Raw genomic sequence first — 25276 nt, 5'->3', positions numbered from 1 at the left:
AACTCGACATGCTACCTACTTGCTATCTGAGACACCATTTTAAATGAAGGTCCACTATTTGAAAATGAAGGTCCAAAGAAGAGGGTGGCAATCATTTTGGAGGTGACTGTGTAGTGTCTGTACAGCTATTTATAGTTATAAATGAATAAATACCTGCCACAGCCGGTTGTGATGGCTGCTTTGCAAAAGGGTCGTTTTGGAAGGGGTCACCTACAGAGGAATCAAGTTAGAAGACAATCAAGGCTATGCAATAGAGGACAAAGCTAAAACACAGGAGGGGCGAATCCAAACATTATTTTTTTGCACACTTAAGGCAAACAAAGGAAGAACAGCAAAAACAAAGTCTTAGCCAAGCTGCAGTGTCCACATTGTTTCTGGTGAAAGTAGAAATAATGTCAGGGTGGGAGAAGTTGGGAGCAGTGTGTGAACATCTGAGTAAGGAGGAACGGGAACTGAAGCAGGACTGTCTGAGGGGAGGAGACAGAGGGACGATGGGAGAAATGAGTAGGGAGGAGGGAAAAGATGAGTGAGCACACAGAGGGCGGTGAAAAAGGGGGAACGAGAGAAGAGAGAAGGAAGGGAAAGAGAATCAGCACCTTTGAACGGGTCTGTCTTGAAGGGGTCTTCAGAGTGGAAGGGGTCCGTATGCATCTCTTGAGGGACGCTGTTGAATACCGAGGTCTTCACCTTGAATGGGTCCTCCTGAGACAGGGGTAAAAACAGCCATTTAGGATTTCTGTCTGCCTGGTCCAGGCTTTATTTACACAGCCACCATATCTAACCATTTTCCGCTCAGACAGGCATTAAGGAGGAAAACCAAAGCACGTAGACTTGATTGTTTATTCAGTCCAACGATAAGTCTTGCCGAGCTGCCAAACACGATGGCCATCAAATCAAATACTTCACATTTTAATAACAGCCCACTGAGGTTCAAGTGGAGGAATTTGAGTTCAACAACACTAACGGAGACCTGGGAGAAAGGAATGTGTGCCTGAAGAAAAGCCCCACTATGCCCTGAACAGAGAGCCCCCCCAAGCTTCAGTTTCACTTTAATAACGTGCAGGCAATTTTCATTCTCCCGCAATTTGCCCACTGCACTCAGCTGGTCTCAATGAAAAAGCCCAGAGTCGGTAGGAAACAGCCGTCTGTCAGAGCCCGCGTTCTTCAGGGTGTCAGGTTTCTATAGAGAATGTGCATTCACGTGCCAGGCAAGCCCTGGTTATGAAAACCCAACTTGTTATGTTTCATTAGCAGGACTTCTCCTCATTTCAATAAGCGACCTGACCGTGAGCCCTGTATTCACTCAACGCTGCCCAGAATTACGGCCAAGAATAAGCGCTAAGTGTTCGAGCCCTTTAAAAAAAACGCACAGGTAATAAAGCTTAAGACAGAATAACAGAGGGCTGCCAGGTAAAATAACAGCGTGCAAGAGTATTTAAGCCAAGATAATTACATTATGTGGAAAATCAAATAAGATAACCAAACTACGGGATTAATATAAACCACTTAAAATTCTGCATGCCCCAAAGTCACTTGTTTGAATGTAACATTTCTGACACTAAATGAGGGAGAGAACTGATACTTCTGTTCTCTGTAGGTGTAGCTTTTTCATATTCCTGTTATCTCATCTCTTTATCTAATGAGTTCTAGTAAAAGCTGAAAAAGTGCCAGTTGCTATCACCTCTGCAGCTGTGTGCAGTGAATTTACACCCTGGCCAGCCGGCGACAATGAATCATCATATTGCCAGGATCTGCAGATGTAGCTGAAATGAACTACAACTACGCACGATGGCTGCCATCCATTGTTCAAGGCCAAATACATTTACCAGATGTGTTCAATAGGGTAGAAAAATATTCATTGCTGGATACTCTGCCTTTTAAAGTTGAACCCGCACTCCTCTCAACCAATCACTGAACCCCAGTTACCTCTCCTACTTCTACAGGCTTACAATGCACTTGTGTTCCTCCAACAGGCTTTCGATCAGAGCCAGCAGACCTGGCCAGGGGATAACTCTGGGCCGTAGTTAGTGAGTGGAGAATGTAACCTTGTGTCCCAGCGAGCCGAGCGGCCTCCTCACCATGGCTCCGAAGCCTCCATTCTCACGGTCGGGGAACCCCTCACTCATGTCAGCCAGGTTGGTCATACTGCCTCCGTGGGCCCCGTTCAGGGTGCTGTTGTACTGCTCTATGCTCTTGGTCATCTCCTGTTGGCTGTCCTGGATCTGAGAGAGCTTACTACGAGCCTGGAGGAAAGCCAAGCAGGGACAGTTAGGGTTGGTTAAATCCACAATTCCACGCGAATGTGTACTGTGGCCGTGGGTTTCCTCATGTGGTTCTGTTAACTTTTCTCATTTTATTTCAGTGTCCTTGAGGGACTAAATACACTTTTTGTGAAGGCAACCATACATTAATTAGCCCATTCGTTTGAATATTGTGGCCTAGTCACTTCCCAAGAAGGCGAGCATGAGCAAATGATCAAGCGAACAATTGCACCCGGGCGATGTGCTGTGACGTCTGACACAATGCTCAGGAATGCGAGAGGGTCTGAGCATGGCCAGGCATTGGTGCAGACAGCCCCATCACAACAGGGAGCAGTGTGTCATCAAGCTTGGACACACTGACTCATGGGGAGGAGAGACTCCAGGGGCACATGTCACACGGCCTAGTTGACAACACACTGGCAACAGCCTGTGTCACCCTTTACAGAGGTCAGGTTTGAAAGACAACAGGAACTTAGTAGTAACATCTCAATACAGTCTGAATGGATTTAATGACTAATGATGATGATGATATATGGCGTCAACATGACTTTGGCCATGGGGAGTGTTTGTTCAGAATGAGAGAGACTTTACTCAACCCTAGGCGAATGGAAAGGACCCTCCCCCGCATGCAGATGAAAACAGACGTCTAACAGCTCAGCATCCTTTCTCACGGTGATATGAGAGATGTGAGAACGTGATGTGAGATCTGAAGCATGTGCTGTGGCTGGGGCATGTGGAAATAATGTCAGATACAATACAGTTGATGCCTGGAACTGCCACACCCAGACCTGACAGATGAAAAAAAAAAAAAAAAAACACCTGATGGGTCCAAATGAGGTTTTCGCCAGAATGACAAGACGTATTTCATGTACCTTACTGGCAATGAACAGAAAAAGAAGACACACCAAAGACTTTGTGCTGGATATCTTCAAGAGAAACTGAAGAATGGGAAAGACTACACAGACATCCTATCTGGTTGTGTTTACCATTCAAGAGACAACATCTCCCTCTGGTGGACACGTTACACAGTGTTATGCAACAGTTCCATTCACATCTCAGAAACAGTTGACTAATTCACAGTACAGTTACTATGTGACCAACCAATGTCAAACCACGCCTAGCTTAATTGATCTGGCTTGGTTACCCATTCACCATAGCTGTGCTTGAACAATGCTGGAAAGGACATTGTCAGGCTAAAATAATCAGTAACACTGACCACAACAGTACCTCAACATTGAATCGCAATTTCTTTGACAAATATTGCAATTACGGTTATGATATGCAATTTTAAAACATGAGTGTAAACAGTGTAGATAATCTCACTTAAAAATAGAGATCATAGCCTACATAATGTGCTATTAAAATGAATAATTATTTCCAATTTGAAGGTGCAGCCTGTGTAGAACAATTCATTTAACTGCTCATTTAATGCGGTGGCGTTTGCTATGTTCGTGCTGTTGCCATAGCTGGTTAGGAAACATTTCTCAACCATTGAAGTGTATTTTCTCCCATATTACGTTTGTTTGTAGACACCGACACTGAAATCCAAACATTTACTAACCATGCTGTTGTGTACGTGGGCCAATATCGTGGTGCCACTCGCTAGCTGGAAGCAGACGTCTTCGCTAGCTGTTGCAATGTTAACTCAAACTAACATTGAAAAAACATCAAGTACTTAAACAAAATTAGTCCAGGTATTTAAGTCATCTACAAAAATACCTGCAGCACCCGCTGGAAAAACTATTACGGATGTACGTTGCATGCCTGTAGCCTCGTAAGCCTCGTGCAATATCCAAATCCCAGGTAAGTTGGCGATTTTGATATTGCACATGTCAGTACTGCAATTTTGATTATATTTTGAATAATTGTACAGCCCTAGGGTCATGTCTGTCGTCCCCCCTCTCTGACTGGGGTCATGTCTGTCGTCGTCCCCTCTCTGACTGGGGTCATGTCTGTCGTCGTCCCCTCTCTGACTGGGGTCATGTCTGTCGTCCCCCCCTCTCTGACTGGGGTCATGTCTGTCGTCCCCCCCTCTCTGACTGGGGTCATGTCTGTCGTCCCCCCCTCTCTGACTGGGGTCATGTCTGTCGTCCCCCCCTCTCTGACTGGGGTCATGTCTGTCGTCCCCCCCTCTCTGACTGGGGGCATGTCTGTCGTCCCCCCTCTCTGACTGGGGCATGTCTGTCGTCCCTCCTCTCTGACTGGGGTCATGTCTGTCGTCCCTCCTCTCTGACTGGGGTCATGTCTGTCGTCCCTCCTCTCTGACTGGGGTCATGTCTGTCGTCCCTCCTCTCTGACTGGGGTCATGTCTGTCGTCCCTCCTCTCTGACAGTCTTACCTGGTTGATTTCATCCTGGGTAGCTTTGAGGGACTTAATGATGGTCTCCAGTTGGAACTTCCCAGCAGTCAGGCTCTGTTCCAGCTGGCTCTCCTCCAGCTGCAGCCGGTTCAGGTCTGCCTTGGCCCGACTCAGCTGCTCCTCCTGGCTCTGTAAGTCAGTCTCCTGGGTGTGGATCTGGTTCTGAAGAGATGAAATCTGGAAAGCACAAGTAAACCAATGTAGTCAATGTCCAGAAATGCCTATTGAAAGTGAAGGCTGTTTTATATTGCTTCCATGACTACATTCAGAGAACTCTTCAAACCAGACCCCTGCCCTCTCATCTCTCACCATTTGTGACTCTTCGTTACATTTGATCCGGACATCATTCAGCATGTCTTCCAACTTGGCCTTCTGCTGGTCCATCTCCTCCAGCCTCTCTTGGGCATCCTGCTTCTGAGCCTCCAGCTCCTGTAGGCTGCCCGTCTCCCTGTCCAGATCATTCTGCATCTCCTGCTCAGCAGATGAGGGGGAACAAAGGTGTGTTTCCCGGGACAAACTGACAACCCACTTCCTGTCAAAACTCCTCTGTCCTATTTTTCATCACAGACGACATGCACGCTCACCTGAACCTCTGAGGTCTTGTGTCTGATGGCCTCCTCTGTCTCCCTGATGTCCTGCTCCAGGGTGAACTTCTCCCTAAGACAGAGACACATGTACAGATATGAACACACAGCAGCACGGGGTACCGCCCCCCTCCCCCAACCAGAGAAAAAACACAGACTGGGACAGCCAAGAGTGGGTTACCTGAGGGCATTCCAGTGTGTAAAAGCAAGCGTGCTGACGCAGCATGAAGAGCAAGTGGTGAAAACAAAAAGAGATAAAATACACACAGTAAAGGGAGGCTGGAGACAGGGATGAGGTGGGATGAGGTGGAGAGGGAGGGACTCATCCACCACCAGCTGTTACCGTTCTTCTCCTTTGAAGTGTGCATTTTATCATCTAAGTTGTAGTTCATATGGTACGGTAACCATAGGTTAAAACGAAACACACTCGCTTTGAGCTGCATATAATATTAAAGCACAGTCACAATTTACACTTAATAATTGACATAAAACCTCAAGGACTAAATCAGTTGGTGATATGTTAAGGTATGACTAATGAAAAAGGAAATGTCAAGTGGAACACACAAAGACATTAAGATTGACACAGTATGGCATAAGAAAGCAAAACATACCAAAAATAATTACATTCTGAAAAAAGAACATCCTGAAAGACTTAGCGAAATAGCATGTGTTTAAAAGACACCAAATTAAAGACTTGTCACAACCGACGCACAAATTAAATGTGTGTGATTAGCAGTTACTTCGACTGAAATCTCCAGTGTTATGAATTACCTCTGCAACTGAGCAATCTCTTGACTGATGTCATCCAGCTCCTTGATTCCAGTGAACTCTGACCCTGACCCAACAGAACTGGAGCTGTCCTGTGATTGGATAGGAAGTGAAAAAGCATTAAGTTCACCCCTTTTTCAGAAGGCCTTACAGAACTTGCCACAACATCAAACCATCCAGACCAAACCAGAGGTAAAAGAGAGACCACAGGGAAGGAACCACCACAGAGAAACAGGAGGGCAACAAGGACTGGGAGGGAGAGTAGTTCACCACCGCCAATGGTCAGAAAACTCAGGAAGTCACATCACCGTTCATGGGTCAGAGTTCTCACAAATGCTTATCTCTTAAGAGTTTCTGTCTAGCGAGCCATTGAAAGCATTTGTCGGGTTTCACCAGTTACCTACCCATAACTTGAACATTATTTGCTGATACAGAGACAATAACCCAGAAAGTGGCATTCAGCAGCATTTAGGTCAGGGTAAAGAAGAAAAGAGTTTGCGGTGAGCTCCTGGCAGGGTCTAAGCACCCAACAACAGCAGGACAACAGCAGTGAACAGTCACAAAATGAGAGGTACGGGGGGGCCCTCAAAAAACACTAAGCACATCACAGAGCCTCAGCTTCCATAATTCCACACTAAATCAATAAATGCATAGTTATTGTCCATCATGAGAATTCCTAAGGCAGTACATGACTACAGTGCCATTCCACTTCCCCAGCGCCGGGTCTGTTACCAGACGGTTCTGGTCCTGTCACTCCACACTGGGGCAGGGCCACTGAAAATGGGTACGCAAGCAAACATGGGAGGCCATCACTCACCCGCCTCATCTCAGACAGAGCAGCCATCTCAGAGCTCACAGGAGTCATATAGCCAGACATGCTCTGCAGGTGGAGACAAAAGGATAAACACTGAACACGACATCGATTCACCAGCCGTTGGGGAGAAATTCTCCTAAAAATGTACGGCTTACACCTGTTGTATTCTGTGCATGTGACAAACACAAAGTGGGTGGCACAAAATGACAGTGATGCTAGAAGACTCAGCAAAATCACACCGCCCCAGAGAAGCATCCCTGATTCCGAGATGAGTGGGAGGATAGACTTGCACGCAGTCACACACAGTGTCAGCCCTGGTACATTTCCCTGTTACAGCGTGGCAGCCATGTGACCAAAACAGAGATGTGGGCGAAGTTATGTGTCAAGGTTTAACACCCTTAGTCATTGCGGCAAAAGTGCCACCCACACTGATATGCAAACTTCTTTTATTCATGTTATTTCACTGAGGTTGCCTTCCAGCCTGCCTGTGCACCGAAACAGAAAGTGTGCTCGCGCATGTGTGCGTACATGGGAGGGCGTGGTACACACTGGCACGGGCGTGCCCCTCTCTGAAGGGGGGATCATCTCGGGGGTGAGGGCCTGAGGCGGGTCTGTGCCTTTGGTGACTTTCTGCTGGATGAAGTGCATGGCCAGAGAGAACTGCTCCCGCGTCAACTTCCCCATCTGCCTGGTGTCTGCCAGGGCCCTGGACACAACCACAAAGACGTCAGGAACACGTCACCTCAAGGCAGAACACCAGCCGGCCAGCAGTCTCTCCTACCAGATGTGCGCCAACAGGTTCTGGGGCAGGCCGGAGTGCATGAAGATGTCCTTGACTTCCATGCCACTGACAAAGCCGTCCAGATCCAAGTCTGTCTTCAGGAAGATGTCGTCAAAGCGGCCCCTGTCTGCCACTGGGACTACCCAGTTCACAGAGTGCTGGCACAGAGAACAGATTACACACATTGTTACACACACATCTCACATGTTGACTTTTTTTGTCTGGTTGTGTATAGTTTTTTATGTGCGTCCGTGTATACAGCTCTGGAACAAATTAAGAGACCACCGCAACTTTTTCTTTCCTTTCCAAAAAAGTTGAAAAGGAAGGTTTTGAGTGAAGAACAGAAGCGTTCAATTTGCAGTAGTCTCTTAATTTTATCCCTTCTGTACCTCACTCGGAACCTTCTTTTTCGACTTTTTTGGAAAGGAAAGAAAAAGGCGCAGTGGTCTCTTAATGTTTTCCGGAGCTGTATATATACACACATGTGGTTACCTGGGCAGACTTCAGTGTGTGTTTGGGGGAGAGGCTGCCGGCACTGTTGAGGGAGTTCATGCTGCCATGGGAAGGGGTGGAGCGCAGGCTGTCCTTGGGAGGTGGGGGGCTGGCGGGCAGCATGGGCACTGTGCCAGGGAGGGAGCCCACCAGCGACTTCTTCCTCTTGTTTGGAGGGATGAGAGAGGAGGGGAGAACGGGAGGGACCGGCTCCTTCTCCAAAGCCCGATAAACCAGGTGCATGGCCTGGAGAACAGAGGGAGGTTTTACAAATCTAGTTACAAATGTTAAACTAATTGGCTTTGTTATGAAGGTTAATACTAGTTTGCCTTGTTAAAAAAATACATTATACTACTTAAAAAAAAAATACATCCATTATGTTTATGCTGCAAAAATAACATTTCTTTACAGATCTTATTTGTTCACTGGAGTACAACTTACCACGGCAAACTCATCACGATCCAGATGTCCATCTTTATCAATGTCACTGAGATCCCAAACCTTCCCTAACACATCCAGAGGTAGTTTAGAGTTAATTAGAACTGGTTTCACTTTATCACCAGAGAGTAGTCCATTGACTGGTGAAAGACTTTCAAATATCCCATCAAATTTACTCTTTTCTTCTGGCTGGAAAGAAAAAAAAAACAAAAAACAATGAGCCACTGGAGGGGTAAAAAAAGGTTAACACACCACTAATGATTCTATTAGAATCATACAAGATAAAAAAAAATACTTGTTTGCATAACATACAGATATTTCAGTGTGATCTCATCAAGCAAACATGACTGACCCGCACAGCCCAGTGGACTTCAGTAGAGGCCGACGACGTGCTCAGGGACGGGCTGCTAGTATCTTTCTGTATCAGAACAACCAAAACACAACTTTCACTTCCAACCCAAACAAACCAATCGCAAGTTTGACAAAAGAAATGCATGTTTAACCGTCATTGAACCTGTGGTTAGTTAAAGTTGTACCAGTTAAAACTATACTCACAAATTTGGGGGGAGGAACAGTGAGGTTCAGACTGTTGAGGCTGACGTCTTGTCCACTCTGTGCACAGGCCACCAGCCGCAGAGCTACATAAAACCCCTATCACAGAAGGCAGGACAACAGCATTGTTATGAGGACAATACAAACACCATGTCGGAGTTCACATCAGGGGCCATAGAATAAAAGGCATCACAGGAGAGGAATTTATTAGTTCTGTACCTGTTTATCCAAGAATCCTTTCCCATCTGGGTCGGCCAAATCCCAGATCTGAGAGAAACACAAATACAATCAGAAAAACACAATTACAAACTAGGAAAACATGAATTAAAGCTTCTAAACACAATAACGATTAGGCAAAGTTTACAAAGTAAAATAAATAAACAATCTTCATAAAAGTATACTGAAACATATATCAAAGCAAAGAATGACAAACAAAAGCAGAGTATGATGAAACTGAAATTATCAGGTGAACAAGCAAAAGACAATAACTGCCTTACATTGGCAAGCAAGCCTCTCGTACGCCGCCAAACGAGCAATGGATTACTTCATTTACCGATACAGCTCAATTTAAACAATACATTTGTCGATTGCACGGTGCAAAAATCTGAAAATATACACAGACCCCCACACACACACACACACACACACACACACACTTCTGTCCCATCAACTACAAAATTATAGTAAGAATTTGATTACAAAAATACATATTTTACATTTATAGTAAGTAATTTAGCATACGCTATTATCCCAAATAACTACTAAGGCATGCGTTTTTCTATACTGGCTCCTGTGGGAATCAAACCCAAAACCTTAGCGTTAGAAGAACCACGCTCCACCAACTGAGAAACATGGGACAGACCAAGCCAACAAACAATACAAATGATGGTTAGTAGCAGTGTGTGACATACAGCGGAAACGAGTACACACCCTAAAGAATAAATAAATAATGTACAGACCATGCAATGATGTAAGATGAGGTCACCTATCACGGTTACAGGCTTCCGGGGGACTGAAGCATTCGGATATACAGGCTAGAAGTACATATCACTCCTCTATGTCATTGCCTGTTTATACCGTAATCAGGCAACAGTGTCAAGAACAGTGCCCACGGGTCTGTCTCTGACCAAGGTTTTCAGTGGTCAGCACTGCATACCCACGCCGGTGCTACCCACCTTTCCCAACGTGACATCAGGAAGGCCAGATGTCTTCAGGAACAAGGCAGCCTCTGTGGGCCCGACTCTCCCTGTGTTGCCTGGGTCCACCTTGCAACGAGAACACATTCAACCAAATCATAAAACGTTTCCATCCGCAACTACACTAATAAACACTATACTGTAATATGTGCTTAGTGTTGCTTAATACGGTTACTGAACAACAAAGAAGTAGAATTATGCTCAAGATACACAGATGGGACTAACAATGTGACTATGCACCACACTATAAAAATAATTCTCACCTGTCTATAAAAGTTCTCGTACACAGGGTTTCCACTTGACAGCTGATTGGGTATAGGTTTCAAAGATTAGTCATAAGATTTCAAATTGCAGGAAACTATTGTCGTATTACAAAAGTATGGCAAAACCTAGAAACCTTTGTTCGGACATTGTTGATCCCTCTACCAAGAAGACATTTACGGTCGATAACAAGCAAGTGCTTTGGAGTGATTTCTGAACTCATCATACATCAAAAATATGAATGTCATTTAAAAGTCCACAAGACTTAGTACCTTATCATGGTGTGAATTATGTGCATTTTAATGGAAAATCGAGTGCTTCTACAGATACCCAGCCTAAATGTGACATGCCCTCCAATACCACTTAAGCCCATCTTTGTCAAATTTGTATTAAATAACTAGACCGTAGAGGCATCATGTAACTCAGCTTGTGATGGACCCAAAGCATGTCCTTGCCTGCAATGACCCCTCCTGGCTGCAACTGTAATTTTGCTACACATTTTTAGGGCAAAGCAGTGAAGCTTCTATGCAATTAAATTGCTACTGATGCAGCAAAACTGATACAAATTTAAATACTAGCTATGTGTCCAGACATTGCACATAAACTGGTCAGTCATCTTACATTAACATACTTAACTCGGCTAGCTTGCTCAGTGGATGTAGGCGCTACAATCTCAATACAGTCCACACCACACCGCTAAACAGTGTATCATAGGGTTATATACAATGATTTTACAGTAACTGTAGGTGTTATTGCACTAATTCTGTTAAAGTCAGAATGTTTAGTTAGCTAGCGAGTATTGTTCAGCCGGCAAGCTAGCTACGTACAGCAGTTAGCTAAGCTTAGCTATGCAGTTACCTAACGCGTTCGCTGGCTGGCTATCTACTAGCGCAATTCTATATTATTGCTTAGGAATTGTACATATGTAACTATTTAACATAGTTTACAATGCATCTTTTGACGACCGTAAACTATCCAGCATATTGATTTGGACAGCAAGCTAACATAGCTAAGTTACTGTATCCCACTGCCGTTAGACAACTGACTAGGCTAACTAGCTAACGGTAAAGCAAGCATAACGTTACCGTTATAGTCAATATACTGATTATAAGGCCTTGTTGGTCCTATGCAGCTAGCTATCAAGCTAACACACTCCGGATGTCTTCTTTATTGTAAAAATTGGGTTAAAAGCGCACCACTAAAAACTACAGGTCATCGGCATGCACAACAGCTTGACTGAATGTCCTTTGCATGGTACTGAACACATTCCTGAAACATTACCTGGGTGAGAGATGTGAGAGCTGCCATCTTCCCTGTTGCTGCGGGAACGCACACACCCTCCAGCTCGTAGACAACATCACCGCCTAGTGGATACACTCCTTCATGGCCCTGATGATCAGCATGAATAAGCTTGGAATATTACAATGTGACATTAAGCTGTATTGTTTCCAAATACAAGGTGCACTGTAATCAATAACACAATTGTACAGCTTTGTAAAAGCGATTTTATTTTACATAATGCTAAAACAATAACCTTAAAACCATTCAGTAACCCTGTGATGCATTAAGGCTAAAACCATCTGCTTTATTTTAGTTCCAAAGAAAACAAAACAACAAAATAGTAAGACAAAAAAAAAAAATGCTGAAATCAAAATCATCACTCATGTGGTTCCACAGCATGCCATATCTCAAAAGGAACCTCTGCTAAATTCATGCATTCAACCAAACCTACATCTCTCATAGCATCACTCTTGGATGTTATTTCACTTCATAATGTCCCTTGTTTCACCAAAGCAGAAACTAACTTGTACCGTTTTATACAAAAGCTATGCTAGGTCTTTCCCATCTATGCAAGGGAAAACAAAAAGGCAAGGGCTAATTTTGGTGGCTGATCAATCATTTTAGTTTTTATAACTTCTAGTACTTCCAGAACTTCACTGACCTTTTATGAGATGGGTGTTTGATTATGATAGGCAACATAAATTTGGTATGCAGTATTACCCATTGTAAAATATTACAGCTATCACATTTCAATATAATGGAACTTAACCGTCACTGAAGTTCTTTCTCTTTTAAATAAACTATAATCTAATAACAAAGAAACAGCCTTTTTGCGATGGTTGATTTGCCAAGCACTCTCCAACACAAGTATTCCATTTCACACGCAAAATATTCCAGTTCCCTTTGTATTTCAACAAAGAAACATTTTGGAAATGTTGGACAGTGCTCAGCTAAATTCCTGAAGACAAATTATAAAAACAATGCCTTTAAATTCCATGGCCATTTTGCTGGTTTTGTCACTACATCGGAAATGATACTTTCCCAGGAACTGAGGCCCACATAGCAAACACGAATCAACCAGCTACAGAAATGTATGTCTGAGATTTCCTTAGAGGGTGGTTAAAGAACAGTATATGGTGAGGGCAAACTGCCACTATAACGCTATGGATGGACACGGCACAAGCAGCAGTAAGCGGCAGTGAGAGGGAGCCCACAGACAGTTAACACTCCCAGGAGGATGTAGGAGGCATAGCTCACAGTAACAACACATCAAGTCTTTTTCCAATGAAAAGCATTCTGGAAGGCCGATCACTTTGGGTAAACATTTTCCACTCTTTCCTTTCAAAGCCCCGTTTTGCAGCAGTATCACTTGTTCTCTAGCCCCTCCATTTTTTCCCTCCACAGCAACGCAGACACGTTCACTCATCATCAAATGTTTGTTGCAGCAGGAAATTTGCAGCTAAATTCTCATTCTTCTCACATGCAAAATAGGCTTGAATGACAAGTCCCTCTGGAAATCCCAAGGCTTTTAACTGCAATAAAAAAACAAATTGGCAACTGTCAGCATGCAAATGTATCACCAATGACACAGGGAGCCTAACATTTGATAAGGTCAAATGTAATTAATTCAATCTTAATTAGGATCCATAAATACTCCTACCCTCTCAATGGCCTCTTTCTCCTGTGGAGTGACCTGGATGTAGTTAGTCTGTGGCGCACCTTGGGCCTCAGCTCCCTCCTCAACCATTTCTCCTCCTTGGGGCTCGTTCAGCATCTGCACAAAACGCTCCTGGTGCTGGGTAATTTGCTGCAAGGAACAAAATTGAAAGAAATGAATGTCATTATTACTAGTAATTATTAGTTGGATGAGGCAGATTGCATCAGGGAAGTCAAGCTGATAAGCATGGTTATGAGAGAGACTGCATGCAGACACTGGAATCTCCCGTCTCCACACTGACCTGCAGAAGCTGAGGGTTGTCTCTGCCAAGCTGCTGGAGCAGGGCAGGAAGAAGAGCTGGGTTTTGCTGGATGATCTGTCTCATCTGCTGGAACTGTGGCTGGTTCCTAAGAAACTCCAAAGGGTTTGTTGCCCCAGTCCCTCCACGGGTACTTCCAGTGATCCCACCAGTGATCCCACCAGTGATCCCACCAGTGATCCCACCAGACAAAGGGGGCTGCTGGGTTGAGGAGACCGCACCTGCTGCAAGAACAGTAATGGAGAGACACAGTGCTTTAAGACATATCTGAAACACGTTGTATAACTGACAATATGTGTCTAGATAAATGATTGGTGGGCATGAGAGAAATGGGCCTGGTAAAGAACAAGAGTAGTGAGATATCTTACTGGTGGGTGCTAGTGGGGGCTGTTCTGTGGCTGGGGCAGGAGCCGGGACTGGAGCCGGGACAGGAGCCGGGACTGTGGGGTTGAGGTTGGCCGGAACTGTGGGTAAGAGCACCTCCGATGGTGGAAGGTCAGCCTCAGCTGGAATCCCCTGGTAGAAATACAAGTATTTATGATCAATTAAATAATAATAATAATATTAGGAGACATTTATTGTGCTTGTTTTTCAAAGCATGTTTGCATTTTCATGCTTTAATTTGAAGACAGTGCTGTGAGAGATGACAAAGCCTTTGCTGAAAGACAGTTGGCCAGATTGGAAGCCATGCTGTAGCAGATAGCTCCACTGCTGTAAGGTAATAAATAATACACTAATCTACCACTAAATCACCGGAAGCTCACCATTAGCAGGTACTCTACAGCTCTGTCTGGGTTGTTGTAACTGGCTCGCAGTGCTGCAATAACCTGCTCCCGTTCATATCCCATAGACATGATCTCCGACACTAGATTTTCATATGCCTGTCCTGTCACTGTCTCACAAAGAGATGGGAAAAGGACGAAAGGTCACGAATCAATAGAAAGTCGAGGCACGTAATTGTGTTGCATTTGAAAGATCGTACATAACTCTTCATTACCCAAGATCGATGCTGCTTCTTCCAAGAGACTTAAGTCATCAACAAGGCTGTGAGACAAAAAAACGTTTTTACAGGCAAACACATTTAGGGGAAAAAATAAACAATACAGCCAAATAATGTAAAATGCTCTCAGATATTGTATCATAAGTGGTTACCTGGAAGAGAGGGCTGGCACAGCGGAAAGGGGTTGCTCAGGGGGCTCCACCTCATCGGGTTTCTCCTCTGATAAGGAGGCTGCTGCTGCTGCAGATGGAGCTGGAACTTCACTGGCCCCTTGGACTGCAGGGGAGGCAGAAGCAGGATCTGGTGCAGGGACAGGAGCTGTGGAAGTCTCCACTGACTGTGCAGGGTTTGAAGCAGGTGCGGGTGTGGGTGAAGGGGAGATGTTGGAGACGTCCATGGGGGCAGGGGAGGAGGTAGCACGGGCATTGTCAGAGAGGGATAGCTCAGATACAACAGGAGGTGCGGGAACGGGGGTTGGAGCCGGGGCTGCCTGGGGAGGAATCTGTGGAGGAGCTGGAGGTTTGGGCTGTAGGGAGACAACAAACAGCACTGCCCAGAGATGACCAAAGTGACTACAGGCAACTATCGCACCTTCGGATATCAATTAACATATATGTTGTAAGATAATACATAATAAACTATGTAATACAAATTAAAACCTTCGGCTTCCACTGTCAGTAGAGTATTGTTAGAACACGGATTCTCTTGTAAGCCCCTTTTTCGTAAATAAACGAATTCACTTCTATAATATCCTTACATATGACTGGCTACCAAATAATTAATTATCCTATTCAAGTCCCTAATAAAAATTTATGTTTTCCTATGGTACAGACTTTCCTGCAGTGAGAGTTGTGATTTTTTGGGGATTAATTACACTTTGGCCTAAACAAAGCACAAATATTTCCAAACATACAACCAATGTCACCTTACAATAATTGATTTAGAGTTTCAGAGTTTTAAAATAAAATATCAAAGAGAACAACATTTAAAAGCAACATTTCTAATTGGATATATGAAGTATATATACAGTGCAGGACATAATTATTTGGAAAATGATACAATTTTTGTTATTTTGGCTCTGTATTCCAACACATTAGATTTAAAATAAAACAGATCAAGTGCAAACTGTCAGCTTTAAGGTTAGGGCTTTTCCATCCATGAACAGCCTTTTTATACTAGGGGTCAAATAATACATTAACATCTGAACATTTGATCATGTATTGACATGAAAAACAGCACTCTATTATGTCCAAAGACTAAATATAGCACAGAAATACACATTTCCACTGTAAACAAACCTGATATTAAAAATAGTATACACTAAACAGAAATATAGAACCCATGTAAAGCGTTGATCCCATGTTTCAAGAGCTGAAATAAAAGATCCCAGAAATGTTCCAAGTGCATCAAAAAGCGTATTCCTCTCAAATATTTTGAGCATATGTGATTACATCCCAATAAATGAGCATGTTTCCCTTTGATCACCATTCACCTGTATTTCTCCTTAAATTCCATCCGTGGGTGGGAAACAGCACAATCATTACACAGGTGCAAATTGTGCTGGGGACAATAAAAGTTTTTGCAGTTTTGTCACACAACATTATGCCACAGATGTCGCAAGTTTTGAAGGAGCGTGTAATTGCCATACTGACTGCAGGAATGTCCACCCGACTTATTGCAAGATGATGTATCATAAAGTCGTTTAAAAGAATCCAGCCTCACCACCACAAAACATGTTTACCCATCCCAGCCCAAGGACCTCCAGTTCCAGTTTCTTCACGGGATTGTTTGAGACTAGTTACCCTGACAGTTGATAAAACTGTGGGTTTGCACAACAATGTCTGCACAAGCAGTCAATTTCTGCACAAGCAGTCAGTAACCTGACTTCCATGCCCACCTTCAATGGACACTGGCATGCAGAAGAAGTGTGCATTCCCCATATGTATGCCGGTCCCAACTGCACCGGGCAGATGGCAAGTATGGTGTCGTGTGGGCGAGCAGTCAGCATTGTGAACAGAGGTGTTGTGAACCCACAGTATTGGCTGGGTTAATGTATGTGCAGGCATAAGCAACGGACAACCAACACAAATTGCCTTTTATCCTGATGCCCACTGTCGTGCCCTTAATCCGCTGCCATCACCTCGTGTTTTAGCATGACAGTGAACTGCCCCGTTGTAAGGATTCTGTATGTACACAATTCCTGGAAGATGAAAATGTCCCAGTCATGGCGCGCATACTCACAAAACATGTCACCCACTGAACTTGTTTGGAATGCTCTGGGTCAACGTGTGTATCAGCGCGTTCCAATATCCATCAAATTTGGAAAGAAATGGGCCGATTTTCCATGAGGGACACAGCAGATACTGACTGGGTTTCTGATATACGCCCCTGCCTTTTGTTTTAAGGTTTCCTAGACCAAAAGATGCATATCTGTATTGTGCTGTATATCAAAAACCTATGCCGAGATAATTCTAAATAGTTTTTTAAATGTTCTCAAAATCCCAATTCATATTGACACTGCATTATAGATATTGATAATCGTAAGCATTGAAAATTTGACAAACTACATTGTGTTGACACCAATGTTCATGCATCTATACAATATTTTTTTTTCCTACGGCATTTAATGGTATCTTATTAAATAGTACAACAGTGCTGAAATCTTACCTTCGTAACCATGACCACCACAAAGGTTTTCTCATCAATTTTGTAGTCCTTTAAAGGTATGTCATCATTCAAGATTTTACCTACAAAAACACACCAAGAACAACTCATTTAATCAGATCTATAGGCTACAGCGGTGCAGATGCATCTGATAGATAACTGCAACAATGCAGCAAGATCTAAGCTGCCAGTCTTACCTGCATAGATTAGTTTTTGCCCAGCGGTTGGGTAGCCATCTTTCCCCTTTTCAATCTCAATCTTCTCCTTCAGGGCTTTTACCTGCCAGTAAGACAATTCCATAATGACAATCTGTTAAAAAGGACTAGAGATACAACCCGTTAGTGTTGTGTTTTGCATGAGCAGGACCATCTTCTGATAGGTTCTATAGGGAGATCACACATTGTATGTTATATTATCATCTCAGTCATAAAGACTAAATTCTGTTAGTTGCTCTTGACAAAAGTCAGCTAAATAACAAAAATGTACATGTAGCTGAAGGCATCCATTAGTGAGGCATAGTCAGCAGGTCTTTTCACTCTCTACCCTCAGGCTGCTCCAAAACCTACTGGTGTCTTCGGTTGAGTGAAAATGCCCTAACCCATGACTTCCTGTTTACAGTGTGGAAAACATCGGAATGGCTTGGCAAGGAAGCCTGTGAAAAAACTGGTCTTCTACTGTCTCAGCATCAGTTTGTATGTGTTGTGATGAGACACGGTCATTGACACAACTAGATGTGAAATTGGGGAAGGGGGAAAAAGGGGCATAACATTTTTAAGAAATGTAAGTGCATATAGCTGATGTTTTAACAGGTGAGTAGGCTGACAGAACCTTTTCATTTACATTACAGTGGAAAGCATTTTGAAACATAATTTTAAGTTATTTTTATCTGTGGACTTGGTAGTTGAACTATCCCCTGAGAATTAGGCTGATGACTCTGCAAACAGTTAATTCGTTAAAAATGTATAAAAGGTATATTTAAAACAGCAGTGTCATAATATTGTAATCTTTTTAATTTACATATATACTGTAACAAATCCATTTCGATCAAATAAAAAGTTCTGATGTAGTTAATCTGAAATGTATTTTATGCATTCATGAATTATGAGCATTACTATTTGTAGTAATGTGATTAATTGGTATTAAATTGTGTTAATACTTATATTTCTATTGTCATGAAATTGGCATTGACTGTTGTTGTTGGTAAGGTTTTGTATTGTAGCTACAGCTTCGATAAAACAAATGACAAATTAAGTGTATAAATTAATACATACTTTTAAAACAAATTTAGTCTACAGAACGCCCCCCTCCACCCGATTCCTATAATATTCCAGAAAAGGGGTTCACGAGAGCGTCTCCGTTGTATCGAGACTGGGCTCGTGAAATCTTGCATGGTCATTCATGAGGCTACAGCCAGGCAATCTCAAGCGCAACGAAAATCGCATTTTGACTTTTACGCCTAACCGTTACAATATGGCATTAAGAATGACAAAATTATATAAAATAGCATTAACTTCTCCACATGAAATCGCATTGACCAAGGCCCTGGTTGCTCCCAGCCCCTCTCGCCCGGCCTCAAGCGTATTTACCGGAGTCACTAACTTCCACTACTTACCGTTAGTTCCGGATCTATTTCTATTTTGAATGTTTGTTGCTGAAGAGTCTTCAACGTTATCGACAACATCTTGGAAGACTATTCCCGATAATTGCCAATCGCGACTATAGACGTGTTTACGGCAGTTTCTGTACTGTTGCCTTTTCCACAGTAGCTACCTAGTTGTGTGACTCAGCTATCTGACTGTATTGGTTGTGTTGTGTTCAGACGCCATCTACTTGCTGCCTGAGACAAGACATACTGCCGAGGGAAAGGGGTCTACCTCACGAATCTGGATTCCTCTCTATGACACGTGCATGTGATGTCTTAACCAATATCAAATGCCGTTCTAGTCCCACCTCTTAAAAGCACATGAATTGTACACCATGTGGGGGGGGGGGGGGGGGGGGTTGACAAAGAGCTTCAAAGAATGGTTGTTGCATATTGAGGATACTTAATTCATAAAACCAGGTCAAGGAACAGTACAAAAAAGATGTAACACATTCACTTAGCCTCGTGGGCCCACTGTGTCACTCACACAACGAACTTGGCCACGCATTAACTGCATTTTCCCTGCTCTTACCATATGATATCCTGGCTCTAGAGATTCCTTCCTGGTCGACCGCTTCTACCAAGTAACATGGAGAGGATCACACAGCCTCTTACTACTGGTTTTCCACAAGGTTCAGTTCTTGTGCCTCTCCTCTTGTCTCTATACATCCAGTACTTTGGCACTATGAAATCCTCATTTGGTCTTTCCTATCACTGCTATCCAGATGCCACTCTGCTTTTTTCCCCACCTCTCTCGTTCCAACACCCAGGCGACAACATGCATCTCTGCATCTAGTCAACAACTCCTCTTGGATATCGGCCCACCAGCTCAAGCTTAATGTTGACAAGACTGAGCTGCTCTTCTTTCACAGAATGTCCATCATGGTTTTCAACAGCAGTGTTCTCCCAGAGGGCAGAGAACCTGGGCGTGACCCTAGACAACATGTCATTCTCAGCTAACGTCAAGGCAGTGACTCAATGTACTCTTGCAGGTACATGCTGTACAACATTCGTAGTGTATGACCTTACTGCACTCAAGAAGCTGCAGAGGTACTTGTCCAGTTACTTGTCATTTCACGCCTGTTCCTGATCCGCGCAGTCAAAACTCTTCTTTCTCTTGACACCTCAATGGTGGAACCTGCTTCCCTGAGGCTATGATAGCAGAGTCTCCAGCTACTTTCATTAAACATCTGAAAACTAAATCTACTTTTCACCGAGTGTGTAAAATCGTTCCACTGACAGTACTGCTGTCTGTTTTCTTTTGTTAACTTTTTGTTTTATGTTTATTTTTTGCAGCACAGGCCTTGGCCGGTAACTAACTCATTGATTAGAATGCACTTAATACAGTACTAAACTGTGTGATTGTTTCACATAGCTCTCATAAAATGTATGGACTTACTGTAGGTCTCTCAGGAGCCTCTTCTAGAGTCTCTTCTAAACAAATTGCACTGCAATATCCGGGTTTGACCTGTTTCAGGAAAGGATACACTTTAACAAGTCCATCATCCTATACAGTTTCCAACAAGGCTGTATGAAAACACGGCTTGACACTCAAGCATGGTGTAGAGCATCTCTACTCAGTCAGGTTTAGGTTTTTTATACTGGGGCAACTCGTGGAGGATAGCAAATGTAAACTATCAGCTCAGCATCACAGAACAAATCTAGAGGTATCCACTAGATGCCTTATATCTCATCTACGTTATGCCTTTAAACCAATACTAGAGCTGCTGTGACGGACTCACTCCATAACATAACCATTAGCAAGATAACTCTTCTTGGAAGTAAGTCTCCTGAAAATAGGTGCAGTGTGTTTAATTGAAAGAAAAAGCTTCATTTATTCACTGAAACTCAAACCAATTGTGCCATGGTCGCATTTTAGGAGCAACATCACAGTTTAGAGCCTTTAGTCTGATACAGTCATCTCTGCGGCTGCCGTACAACAAAAATCAAAGTCTGAAGAAAAAGAAAACAACCCTGAACAACACAGAGCACGGGTGGGTTATGAATAATGGAAAAATAGAATGATTGCAACAAGGGAATAAATTAAATGGATGTTAATGATAATAATGTATAGTACTGCATACAACTGTATAAAAATAAATCATTTAAAAAAAAAAAAAGAAGAAGTGCAAAGAAAGTACAACGGACCCCAATTTCTTTCCTGATAAGACTGATGACATGGATGGGGGGGCGGGAATACTTTTTTGCTTTTACACTGAAAGGATGAACTGATGATGGTCGCTGATAATGAAAGCAAATGAGCCGGTGGCAGCAACACCTTAGAGCAACTGTAGGACACGCTGACAGGACAGACCACGTTCAGAATAAAGGGGAACATTTTCTTAAATTAATCATTCTGTGAGAAAGGAAAAACCTAAACCCAGTTCTTCAACTCTAAACTCCTTTAAACAAAAGTGAACCAGTAAAGTAGGCAAACATTGCCTGCCCCTTGACCCCTTTCCCAAGCCTACACCTGAAAAAAATAGGTTGCCACAGGAGGGCCAAGTCCACAACGTATTACTCAATGTGATGATGCACAGCAGTCAATCCATTGGAGAGAAAATAGGGTGGGACAGAGATGTTTTCTATCCAGTTTCATTTACAACTCATCCTTGTCCTTCTTGAGAGTTTCTTCTTCTTCCTCTTCCGTTGTGTTGTCTTTCTCTTCCTCTTCTTCTGGTTCATCCTCATCACCTTCCTCTTCGTCCCCTTCATCGTCAGCCGTGTCCTTCTTGCTCTTCTCTTCTTCTTCTCTTGCCTTCCTCTCCTCCTCCTCCTGGGCGTCCTTCATTTTCTTTTCTGGTTCCTGTTTTACAAAGATGGAAATGGGTCATTGAGGGACTGGGCTGTGGGACAGGTGAATTTTGCACTAACAAGAAAGTTTATGCTGAACATTAAACTGATCTCAAACCAACTCTGGCAAAAATAACAATGTAACACGACAGAAACAAAATCCTACCTTTGTAGCTCCCCACGTCTCTTTCCCAAACTCCTCAGCTTCCTTTAAATCATCTCCGATAAAAAAGTTATCAAAAATGGTTCCAGACTTCACCTACAGAGACACAGACACAGCCACTTTAACACCAGGCTCATAATTACACTTCACCAACAAATGTCTTATTCATGGTCTGAGGTTTTAAATACCTGCCACAGGTCCAATCCAAGCACTCCAATGTTGTCAAACTTGTAGATGGAGGCGTCAGGTGTGTACTCAGGGTTATCGATCTCAGGATGCACCCAGACACCTTTGTAGTCAGGGTTGTCAATCTGCTTCGGCTTCCACTCACCCTGGAAAGACATGGTCAGATATCAAACCACCTGTAACACGCCACGAGCGGTACCGTGCAGCGGTAGAACTTGAAGGGACACCACCCTATATAATAGATTTTAATATTAAGGAGTGAACAAGTTGTAAATCCATAAGGATTTCTCAGCAGCTAGTTCTGACTCAGCCTGTACCTTGTAATCTGGGTTTGGGATCATAGGGGGCTCCCACTCTCCGTCCATGTCCTCGTCCCAATCGTCAGGCTTCTTAGCATCAGGGTCAGGGATGTTCTCAGGCTTCTCCCAGTCCTGGGGAGAAAGTTGAAAAAGTAACAACCTGGTTATGACCAAACCAAACAAAGTGCTTGGAGAAGGTTGGGGAACAATGCTGTATGCAGACCAATGGGGAAAAAAAGATTTTGCCTCTAGAACTTTTCTATTCCCAGCCATAATACCTCAACATATGCTAGCCTACTGTGGACCTTGTATTGTATTTCTCAATCCCGAGGTGACCTATATCAGTTCTGGTTTTACATTCAACCAAATATCTTCAATCAAAGAGGCTCACCTCTGGCTTGGTGTCAGCAGGGTCGTCAATCTTGGCCCTGTCATCCCAGTCCTCTGGTTTCTTGGCTTCGGGATCCTTGATTTTCTTTGAGGGCAACATGTCCCAGTCCTCCTCCAAGGTGCCTGATTCCACCTTCTCGTTGTTGATCTTCACTTCGTAGGTCTGGTCCGGGTTCAGGATCAGAGTGTACAAGTGTGTGAGCTCATCGTCCTGGACAGACAAAGCAAATATTAGATGAGGACAATGACAGACAGACGTTACACAGCAACTGCACGCAATAACAAGGGATCTGAACAGGCATACCTTGCATTTGATTTCTTTCTTGATGAGATGGTTCTTGCCTTTGTAGTTGAAGATGACGTGAACCTTCTTGGTGCTGTAGCCACAGATGTCAGGGCCTGTGGGACACAAGGGAACGTTTATTATCACACCAACCTGTTGTCAAACCCATGCATTTCTACAAAAGTATGGCTGAATGAAATAGGTACATGAAAGATACATAGGGGTTCATCAACATCCAATGGTGATTAGCTCACCAAACATTATGTAATACTGGGAGTCCCCATGCATATCAGCCTGGTCCAGGTCAGCTGGAAAGATTTTGACATATCCACCCCCGCAGTCGATCTTCTGCTCGTGCTTAACAGTGAACTGGACCACCAGGGACTTGCCCTCGTTGCTGAAGGGTTCGAAGCGGCTGGAGATGGCATAGAAACGGGCGTCCTGGCTGGTCTGCAGACCTGTGGGACCAGATAAAAAACCTTGCCGTGAGTGGATCTGGCTAAACCCAGGTATAGGAGGCGAGTGAATGAACAGTATTTTATGTGGCTTACATTTTAACTGGGTATGAAATCACAGAACACACCTTACATTTGCGCTGCAACAATCCACATTTCAGTGAGCTGTTCACCTTGACTCGCCGTTTACAAATTCAGACTTACGGAATGATTAGACAAAACCTTCCTATTGAAATATCATGTGGTGATCCAAAAATGTCCCCATTCGGCTCACCTTTATCTGCCTCAGAATCGCCATAAAACTTCCCAGCAGTCAGTTTCCACTCTCCATAGTCTGACTTGTGCTTCGATACAAGCCACCGGCTCTTCCATGCATCTGAAAGATAACATTTGCATTTACAATCTGATCAGTAAGTATTAAAGAGAGATCACGTAGAAATTTGTAGTTTCTCTAGGCCTCAACGAGCAAACCAAAAGTGAAACAATTGACTATCACTTAGAGTACTTTGTCTGCAATATGCTGTTTCATAATACTTTAAGGAAACAAATAACGATAATTGATTTCCCTCTGATATTATGACAAAAAGATATGCAAACATGGGTGTGTCTTCTATAAAATAATCAGTGTTAAAAGGTTGACCATACATTATTTCGTTGTAAAATACTATTTAGGGTCCAATTTACTGGTCATTTTGTCCTGTAACTTTAAAATGTATTGAATTAAAATATTTTAACTCATCTGGGACACAAGTATGTTACACATTACAGATAAGTTAAGTTTCACAATTCAAATTACATAACGGTTCTTATTTGCCAGCAATAGCAGAAAAAAACAAGTGATTATTTCATCCATGAACACTTGAATGTTTGATTAAAACACAAATCAAAGATCAACACACTAAATGATGGGCCAAGATTCCCAAATAAAATATATTTAAAAGAAACGTTAAAGCAATGATCAGAACGAAAAAAGGCAAATTCGTACCTCCATCCAGAAACTGCTCCTTGAAGAATACAGTAGCGTCAATGGTGACAGCTATCGATGCAAAAACTGCAATAATTGCCACTGCGACCTTCATGTTCCCACCGTCCCACTGTCCAGGTAAACTGTGTGCAGTTTTTCCTTCACAAAGGGTTATAAGCGCTCAATGAAACAGGTAATATGAGACTTTTCTCAGTCCTTATTCCTGCACAGATGGCCGTGGCTCATTGGGCGAGATCCTGTCCAATGAAATGAGACCACGAGTTATTTTTCGGAAGTGCTCGGATTACACGTCGGCTTGAGGTCGAAGTAGTCTCTAAATACAGATCTAGGATCAGATTGGCCAATCCAAAATTAGCATTTCAAAATACACGGACGTCAAACATTATCTGAACCTGAATCAGCAGTTAAATACAAATTCTATAACTTCTTCGGGCCATATTTGAAATAATTTATTTGAAATTGCTGGTAGGGATGATAGTGGGTTGCATTGCGAATGGTTTACATGATGATCGTAAAATTGTAGAAACATCAGTCCATTTAGTTTTTAGAACTAAGTGGGACTATTCAAATGACCATGTTCTCCGAATGTCTGTGTTTGTATATTCTATATTATGACAGCTATAAAGCCTACGTATGAACCATCCCACAAGGTT

At 43.1% G+C, this 25276-nt stretch overlaps 3 protein-coding genes across 17 annotated transcripts in view; all 3 read right to left on the bottom strand.

Annotated features, from left to right (window-relative positions):
* The window catches only part of eps15l1a (epidermal growth factor receptor pathway substrate 15-like 1a), a 30128-nt gene extending 18234 nt beyond the window's left edge, over window positions 1-11894 (bottom strand). For 7 of the 14 annotated variants that reach the window (XR_004576041.1, XM_034293721.1, XM_034293713.1 and 4 more), the window contains exons 1-20: window positions 11788-11894; window positions 10509-10550; window positions 10225-10314; window positions 9269-9316; window positions 9053-9148; window positions 8850-8915; window positions 8501-8686; window positions 8060-8305; window positions 7568-7725; window positions 7315-7492; window positions 6790-6852; window positions 6377-6397; window positions 5976-6064; window positions 5386-5418; window positions 5205-5277; window positions 4930-5091; window positions 4600-4797; window positions 2079-2243; window positions 597-702; window positions 154-210 (exon numbers count right to left, since the gene is read on the bottom strand). Coding sequence is in view for 12 of the 14 variants with exons in the window: in XM_034293721.1 (XP_034149612.1) it covers window positions 154-210; window positions 597-702; window positions 2079-2243; window positions 4600-4797; window positions 4930-5091; window positions 5205-5277; window positions 5386-5418; window positions 5976-6064; window positions 6377-6397; window positions 6790-6852; window positions 7315-7492; window positions 7568-7725; window positions 8060-8305; window positions 8501-8686; window positions 8850-8915; window positions 9053-9148; window positions 9269-9316; window positions 10225-10314; window positions 10509-10550; window positions 11788-11814 (2104 nt within the window). In the remaining 2 variants the exon portion in view is untranslated. Of the gene's footprint in view, window positions 1-153; window positions 211-596; window positions 703-2078; window positions 2244-4599; window positions 4798-4929; window positions 5092-5204; window positions 5278-5385; window positions 5419-5975; window positions 6065-6376; window positions 6398-6789; window positions 6853-7314; window positions 7493-7567; window positions 7726-8059; window positions 8306-8500; window positions 8687-8849; window positions 8916-9052; window positions 9149-9268; window positions 9317-10008; window positions 10183-10224; window positions 10315-10508; window positions 10551-11787 lie in introns of those variants that run through there. The other 7 variants (XM_034293719.1, XM_034293724.1, XM_034293716.1 and 4 more) reach the window with 6 other exon arrangements.
* A 97-nt stretch (window positions 11895-11991) lies between these two features.
* Window positions 11992-19310, bottom strand: rad23ab (RAD23 homolog A, nucleotide excision repair protein b). Of its 2 annotated transcripts, none has more exons than XM_010871491.4 (10): window positions 19040-19310; window positions 17625-17706; window positions 17431-17510; window positions 14916-15289; window positions 14761-14807; window positions 14528-14655; window positions 14132-14279; window positions 13746-13984; window positions 13448-13594; window positions 11992-13319 (listed from the first exon to the last, which is right to left on the bottom strand). In XM_010871491.4, the coding sequence occupies exons 1-10, from the start codon at window positions 19106-19108 to the stop codon at window positions 13206-13208; spliced, it is 1428 nt and encodes a 475-aa protein (XP_010869793.1). In that variant the 5' UTR covers window positions 19109-19310; the 3' UTR covers window positions 11992-13205. The 2 variants fall into 2 exon arrangements, with proteins under 2 accessions (XP_010869793.1, XP_010869792.1); XM_010871490.4 differs by having other exon boundaries at window positions 13746-13987; window positions 19040-19309.
* Window positions 19311-20866: 1556 nt separating this feature from the next.
* On the bottom strand, window positions 20867-24791 carry calr3a (calreticulin 3a). The gene is made up of 9 exons (XM_010871489.3): window positions 24624-24791; window positions 23913-24014; window positions 23438-23641; window positions 23205-23299; window positions 22902-23111; window positions 22529-22642; window positions 22214-22357; window positions 22029-22121; window positions 20867-21875 (listed from the first exon to the last, which is right to left on the bottom strand). Exons 1-9 carry the CDS (start codon window positions 24715-24717, stop codon window positions 21669-21671), a joined length of 1263 nt encoding a protein of 420 aa, XP_010869791.2. The 5' UTR covers window positions 24718-24791; the 3' UTR covers window positions 20867-21668.
* Between the last annotated feature and the right edge of the window lie 485 nt (window positions 24792-25276).

The sequence above is a fragment of the Esox lucius genome, chromosome 8, assembly GCF_011004845.1.
Source record: "Esox lucius isolate fEsoLuc1 chromosome 8, fEsoLuc1.pri, whole genome shotgun sequence".
Lineage (NCBI taxonomy): Eukaryota > Metazoa > Chordata > Actinopteri > Esociformes > Esocidae > Esox > Esox lucius.
The sequence above is the reverse complement of the archived record's forward strand: the minus strand, read 5'-3'. Positions and strand labels throughout refer to the sequence as shown.

Coding starts and splice junctions, on each gene's coding strand:
- rad23ab (XM_010871490.4), bottom strand. CDS start 19,108: ATGTTGTCGATAACGTTGAAGACTCTTCAGCAACAAACATTCAAAATA. Junction 14,280..14,527: donor CTGTAGAGTACCTGCTAATG/GTGAGCTTCCGG, acceptor TATTTCTACCAG/GGGATTCCAGCTGAGGCTGA. Junction 13,320..13,447: donor AGAAAGAGGCCATTGAGAGG/GTAGGAGTATTT, acceptor TTTTTATTGCAG/TTAAAAGCCTTGGGATTTCC.
- calr3a (XM_010871489.3), bottom strand. CDS start 24,717: ATGAAGGTCGCAGTGGCAATTATTGCAGTTTTTGCATCGATAGCTGTC. Junction 24,015..24,623: donor GGAGCAGTTTCTGGATGGAG/GTACGAATTTGC, acceptor GTTATCTTTCAG/ATGCATGGAAGAGCCGGTGG. Junction 22,358..22,528: donor TCCCAAACCCAGATTACAAG/GTACAGGCTGAG, acceptor ATGTCTTTCCAG/GGTGAGTGGAAGCCGAAGCA.